We start from the raw sequence: 6,581 nt of genomic DNA, 5'->3' as shown, positions 1-6,581 counted from the left end.
GTATCATGAACCATCCACACCTTTCCATCCTAGCAACAACTTCACCACACACTTCAAAATTAGGTGACAGGAGAATGTGGTCGAGGGAAGGGGGTATGTTAACTACTCCATAGGTTAGCCGCTAGTTTTACCCACTTGACCATAAGGCGATTTTCTATCTCACCTTCTCGATCTTTTGTAAGAGGACCTTGTAATATATAAAGTGGCCTTACCTTATGCTTAATGTCAAATAGGAAAAGTTTAAGGACTTCTTGTACATACTTACTTAAGGCTAGTAAGAGAGGCCAGACCTTTTTTTAAAGTTTGATTAGCCTAGTGTGAAAATTGGTCACTTATATATGAGCCATTTTTAATAATAAGTGATACACAATCATTCCCTTGTAATAGTAGTTTACTTATGAGACCTCCTCCTCCCTCTTCTTTGCTTATATACTATTGAATCTTGCTGGATGTATGCTAGATACGTTTGGTTGTAGGTTGTCTTCTTGCATTAGCTTCACCTTGAACATTTTCCACCTTTTGTGAGAGAGAGAACATCATGAAGGACTATCTCTTGTTGCCTCCATCTAGAAATAGAGGTCGCTCTCTTCACACCTTTAGAAAAGGAGCATTCCAATGTGACAACCGATTAAGGATGAAACAAATGAGCTAGCACATCTACATATGGAAGTTGAAGTTTACATCTTTAAGACAAGCCCCAATGACACATGCTTCAACAAAGCTAAGGTAAGCTCTTGACATAAATATCTTGGAAACCAAGAGTTGCCATCATGGTATGTTATGATACTACACCGTAAATGATATAGACGGATGGCCTACATATGTGCCCAATGTGCTACTTTCGTGTGAGAGAGCTACTAGATATCTACATGGGCCTAAGTCGGATCTAGAAGGCAAGTCCCCACTCTACCTAACCAACCCTTTAGTCTTCCATAAAAGATGGGGTTGGGGGGAGTTGAAGATATGAGGAGTCCATTTGGAATATAAACCCTTTCATTTTCCATAATGCCTTTGCATGTGGGGTTATTGGGCATCCCTTTTCCCATCTTACTTGACATCCCTTTTCCCATCACTACCCATGGAAGGTTTGTAGCTCCACCATATTATTCCCTATCGAATGTCAAATTACAAGTAAATTATCATTCCATTTTTCTCTTCGAGCGGTAGGCATTTGGCTTTCAAGAAAGCGCATACAAATTCCATTGGTCTTGCCTAGCATGACTGAAAATGTAAGTGAATACATTATCTATCTTTGCATTGTACGACAAAATGTTCAAATATCTGGGTATTAAAGTTGGGAATTGTAGTTATAAAACTAGTTAAGTTTTAATAAGTTGTCCAAAAAACAGGTTTAATTTGCGGTTCAAGGATTTACTAATGTTTAGTAGCCAAAAATGTTTCATAGCTTTTCTTTAGATGGCTTGAGTGGATGATAAAGTTATATGTTCTTTACTCGTAGAACCTTAGTATACATAAATGATCTGAGATGTAGATATTGTTATGTGTTTAGTGTGAGACCAATAATGGATTTATAAAGTTGCAATATGAAAGCCAAGTAGAACTAGTACATGAGGTGATGGGAAAAAAATGGGATTGTAAATACATACTTATGGGTGGGCACTAAGGAACAAGTACATGAGCTAGTGAAAAAGGAGAAAGATCATTGTAAAAGGGCTACAAGAAATAAACGTTGAAGAAATGTCCTTGTACACATTGTCAAAGTGGGCATTGGATGTATCACATGACTCTCTCTCTCTCTCTCTCTCACACACACACACACACACACACACACACACACACACACTCTAAAAGAATTGTAGTAGCCTCTATATTGTACAAGGCTAAAATTTATTTAGGCCTACCCTAACCTTCAATTTGAAGGCCATAAACTAGGTTAACCTTCAAAATATATATGTTTGTGTAAAATAAAAATAAAAAATTCAAACTAGTGGCCTTTTGTGGCCTTCTTTTGCATCCCTATTTTTTAAGAGGCCGTCTCTAGAAGGTTTGAAGGGCTTTGATGTCCTCTTGAGGCTTCAAAATTTCAACACTACGTCTATAGTGAGCATGCACACCAAGACATGACGTGCAATCATCAAAATGTTTAAATTATCTAGATCCATTACAAATTATTGTCAATGTAGTACATTCAAAAGCTAAATATCATGCTTCATAATGATCCAAGCAACGGTAAAACCTTTGTTAATAGCTAGCAGGCCTCATGCGACACCATGTTGTAGCAAAGTGTGGGATGGATCCTGAATATAGGCCCTCATATTGTGTAGCAAAGTGTGGATGGATCCAATAGAGGCCCTCATATTGTGTAGCAAAGTGTGGGATGGATCCAATATAGGCCCTCCTATTGTGTGTAGAAATATATCTAAGTATGTGAGTCTATAAGGTGCTTGCATAGACACACAACAATTTTGTAATTCTCTCTCTCTCTCTTACACACACACACACTACAATTTTGTAATTCAAAGGTTTTGGAATTATTTTTTGTCACGTGCAAAGTGTGCTGAGCCCAGGCCCTCCGTAGTAGAAAGAAGCCCCCCAGTTGGGGTCTTGCATGCTTTTGATGTCATAGCAATTTGGATGCTCAGCAAGCGTTTGAACATTAGTGATGGGCTGCAAATTGTTGACAGAATCAACCACCTGCATTATTAATTAAAATTTGATGAGACTATCTTCTATTGAGAACCCTATGACTAATGACAAGCCTAATTGCTAAATATGCTCCATCATTAGCCTCAGATTTGCTGGGGACTTAATGACGGTGTACTGTAAGAAGTTGTAATGATTAATTTAGAGTTCGACTTTGGAGATGATTAAGAGAAGAGTTATAAATAATGCAGCATTGGAACCAGCCAATTACAAATGCATAAGCTGATTAGAGGACAAGTGCCTAAGATTAGAGGACTAAATGTAGATTAAAGCTGGAGGTAATTAATAGTTTTTAACCTGCAAGCTGTGGAAGAAGCTAGCAGCCCCAAAACCGTCTTCTGCAAAGCGCCCACTACCCATTTGTGTGCCCGTGTGATGGCCATTGGGCTTGGAGTTGACCACCTCCCCTCCCCACTCCACCATGGCCGCATGGCCGGATAGGTGAGAAAAGAGAGCGGCCGGCCAGTAGCCCACTATGTGTGAACCCTCAAAGGCCATCCACCAGTTCCCTTGCCTCGGATCCTACATCAATTAAAGCAAACCCACTTTTAATTAATTTGAACATGAACCTTGGAGCTTATAATAAGTATAATTTGTATTAAATCTGCAGTAAGTTTAAGGATAGAGCTCACATTAACAGTAATGTATTACTGTTGAAAAACCTACATTAACCTTAATGAGAGAGCTACTTAATAATTACCTTCCATATCATGATTTCTATTTGGTATTGACTGCCCCTAAATGAGGAAACAGGGGCTATGGATGCACCTATGGCAACGGTGTCACTGATTTGGACAAAGCCTGAGCACAAGAGGTTATAGCAACCTGTAGCTTGGTATGCATCCGTCTGGAAAAAACATACAATCGATTGTGTTGCGGCACTATCTAATGATCAAATAATCATCATTAATGGTTTCATATTTAGCTTGGGTTGGAGAATTTACAGTCCAATATATGAATAATCGTGGCTGTCCATCCCCGTAGAGCTCCGGGCTGACCTGCCCAGACACCCACAAGCATCAGTGAGCCTGGATAGCTGTAATCAAGAGTGATGATGGTGTGCATTATAATTAGGCAGAGTGTAATTAGATGGCTTGGTTAATGATTATCTATTCACCCAATTACATTAATGTATCAATTTCATACTAAGAATGAATAATTATTTGTTTGAGAATATTTGATTTACCTGCCAGCCGGCCTCAATGCTGTTAAGATCTTCATCAAAGGAGCCTCCTAAGATCCAGAGCTGGGAGAGGCTAAACTCATTGGAGGCCTCCACCCAGGGATCCCAAACGCTCATCACTGCACTGGCTCCATATAGATCAGACCCTTCCACAAATGCAATCGCATGCTGCATATTGCATTCATGATTAGATTAACGTACAGAGAATTGACTAACTGCTTGATTAAAACGATCATTAATTGTCTAATGAAACAAACCCAAAAAGGTGGTGGACCAAACCATTGATGGGGCTGTATTAGCGCCTACTAACACATGATTAGTAATGACTAACCTCATGATTACTAGCTCCACTGCGGCCCAGATCTTCTTCTTCAGAATTGTCTTCTGTTGGATCTGCTGAAGCTGGGTTTCTTGCAGGCTTGTGGGTCTTCTTTCCGTATGAGCGGCGGCCTGGAGATGCAGTCGCCCACCTCTCCAGGTCCTCCTTCGAAGTTCTCCTCACGGGGATGGTACCCATTGGACAGCGGCCATTGCGATGCCACACCTGGGGCACCGCAATTGGGCGCCGTATTCTGTGCTTGGGTGGCCTTGAGCTATTCACCGTGGGAAACAAGCTTGGGTAACTCTGCCCACACCATTAAATCCATCAACTCACATTACGAACCCCCTAATCTCAGTTACAGTTCTAATTAAATGGCCCCGTCGCAGCTCTTGCCTGAATTTTTTCGTTTCTCAGAAGCGGATGATCAAAAGCAGGCTGCTTATGCCGGAGTACACAATCTATTATATCTCCGTCTGAACTCTACACAAACAATGACCATGATCCCATTTAACAACTAATCACTCCTTAATACATTCTCTGATCCTCGTCGTTTCATAACACTCGCTGCATTATCATTGAGTTCAAACCTTTTACCTGCAATTATCCATTTAACAACAAATTATTACACCTCGATAAACCTTCTAATTGGCAAGCAGTGTTGCTCACCCTGATGGTCTTCACAGGTTGCTTGTTAATAGACTTGAGTTGCCGTCGAAAGAACCTCTCAGCTTCTTGATTTCGGTAGTTAATTAAGGATTTACATGTAATATTTTTAGCTAAGTAAGGATTCGTTTCTTGATTAAGGGGAGTGGCGCCATCAATCACGAGTGATCTTGCATGTGCAAGAAGGACATGAACCACCAACATGAGCAGCACATAAGAAGTACTTGCAATAATTGATGGAGTCCCCCTCCCATAGTTAGAACAAGTGTTATGTCTCCATGGCAGCTTCATCTTTATCATGAGCTGCTTAGCTCAGAGAGCGCCCTGTCGTTGCTACAAGCTATCATTGATAACTAATCAAGGCATAATCATAGCTTCTCAGCCATCTAATCCAGTTCAATTAGAAGCAGATAATGACTAAATCTCTTTGTGTCCTTTGAGTATGATCCAAGCCAAACTTCACTAAAGCTGTTTGTGTCCTTTGAGTACGATCCAAGCCTAGGGTACAAAAAAGCATACAGTGCCTAAGCGTGCAAAGGCAGCAACATGGAACTGTTTGAAAAGGGCTAATCTGAGGTTAACCTGAATGGGCTAATCTGAGGTTAACCTGAATGCTTGAACATCCATTAGTGTTTGAAGCATCCAAAGCTGGTCTTCTAGTATGTCATGCTCAAATAGGAGGAGGAAAACCTTACACTAATTGATTGGATGCTCATCTTAAACAAACTCAATTAATATAATGGCATTTGAGTATTGGGGGGCACAGATGTATATATATACATATACCTTATTGCAATTTGCTACTATATATATATATATTTATATGATCACTCTTGATGAATGGATGTTGAAAGGTGGAAACTATGTGATTATGCAAAATCTGAATGGATGGTAGCAATTGAAGGTGGATGGGATGGGAGCTCTAAGATGCCTCAGTACTTAATGATAAGCTGGCAGAAGCTGGATAGTATGAAAATCTTTGGCAGTAGCCAACCTTAAGGAAAGACTCAAGGGTAAGAAATGTGAAGAAAAGGGGACACAGAAAAGGAGTATCAGTGCTTGAGATTTGGAAAGGACTGTTGTTTGCTTGTGTGCAAGCATATATCGAGGTGTGGGCACTATCCGGGGATATATATATACATTGTCCTCATGACAGGACGAGGGTTCGAGGCCCCTCCCCCTCAGTGCTCACTCCACAAGGGGGTGAAATTAGAGTGTGTTCCTCCTTTGCAAAAGTTAAAAAAAACAGATCTGTTACACATTGGATAGTAATATGAGGTTGTTCCCACACTATTCTAAAGTTCATATGAATACCCTTTGTTTTGGAACGATCCGTAGTAGTCGAGATGGACTTGCTGCCTTTGGCAACAAGTTTACGGGTGATTAGCTATACTTCGTTGCATCTCTATTGGCCAGTGGATGGAATCTAACCCAAGTCTTTGTGTATAGCTCTTTGTTTTAGAACGATCAGTAGTAGCTGAGATGGACTTGTACCTTTGGCGACAAGTTTTCAGGTGATTGGCTACACCTCACATCTCTATTGGCCAGTGGACGGAATCGAACCCAGGTTCTTTGTGCATAAAACCTAGGTCTTTGTACAAAGTTGAACACGGTTCAAAAAGCAAAAAATTAAAGAAGAAAAAGAAAAAGCTGCAGGAATTTTATAGGGTGTAGGCAAAGGCAGATTTTGGCACATCACATTTACAATACCACTGGTGGTGGTGATGCCACCAGTGGTGTTTTGCCACC

General features: G+C 40.4%; 1 protein-coding gene across 1 annotated transcript; it reads right to left on the bottom strand.

Moving 5' to 3' along the window:
- Window positions 1-2,084: 2,084 nt before the first annotated feature.
- On the bottom strand, window positions 2,085-6,037 carry LOC147636210 (protein neprosin-like). Its single transcript, XM_086801634.1, has 8 exons — window positions 4,836-6,037; window positions 4,563-4,649; window positions 4,179-4,472; window positions 3,851-4,015; window positions 3,609-3,662; window positions 3,365-3,511; window positions 2,962-3,186; window positions 2,085-2,655 (listed from the first exon to the last, which is right to left on the bottom strand). The coding sequence occupies exons 1-8, from the start codon at window positions 5,130-5,132 to the stop codon at window positions 2,503-2,505; spliced, it is 1,422 nt and encodes a 473-aa protein (XP_086657760.1). The 5' UTR covers window positions 5,133-6,037; the 3' UTR covers window positions 2,085-2,502.
- Between the last annotated feature and the right edge of the window lie 544 nt (window positions 6,038-6,581).

The sequence above is a fragment of the Cibotium barometz genome, chromosome 8, assembly GCF_041138505.1.
Source record: "Cibotium barometz isolate CiBa-2024 chromosome 8, ASM4113850v1, whole genome shotgun sequence".
Taxonomy (NCBI): domain Eukaryota; kingdom Viridiplantae; phylum Streptophyta; class Polypodiopsida; order Cyatheales; family Cibotiaceae; genus Cibotium; species Cibotium barometz.
The sequence above is the reverse complement of the archived record's forward strand: the minus strand, read 5'-3'. Positions and strand labels throughout refer to the sequence as shown.

Coding starts and splice junctions, on each gene's coding strand:
- LOC147636210 (XM_086801634.1), bottom strand. CDS start 5,132: ATGATAAAGATGAAGCTGCCATGGAGACATAACACTTGTTCTAACTAT. Junction 4,473..4,562: donor TGAGAAACGAAAAAATTCAG/GCAAGAGCTGCG, acceptor TGGTGTGGGCAG/AGTTACCCAAGCTTGTTTCC. Junction 2,656..2,961: donor GCTTCTTCCACAGCTTGCAG/GTTAAAAACTAT, acceptor TTAATAATGCAG/GTGGTTGATTCTGTCAACAA.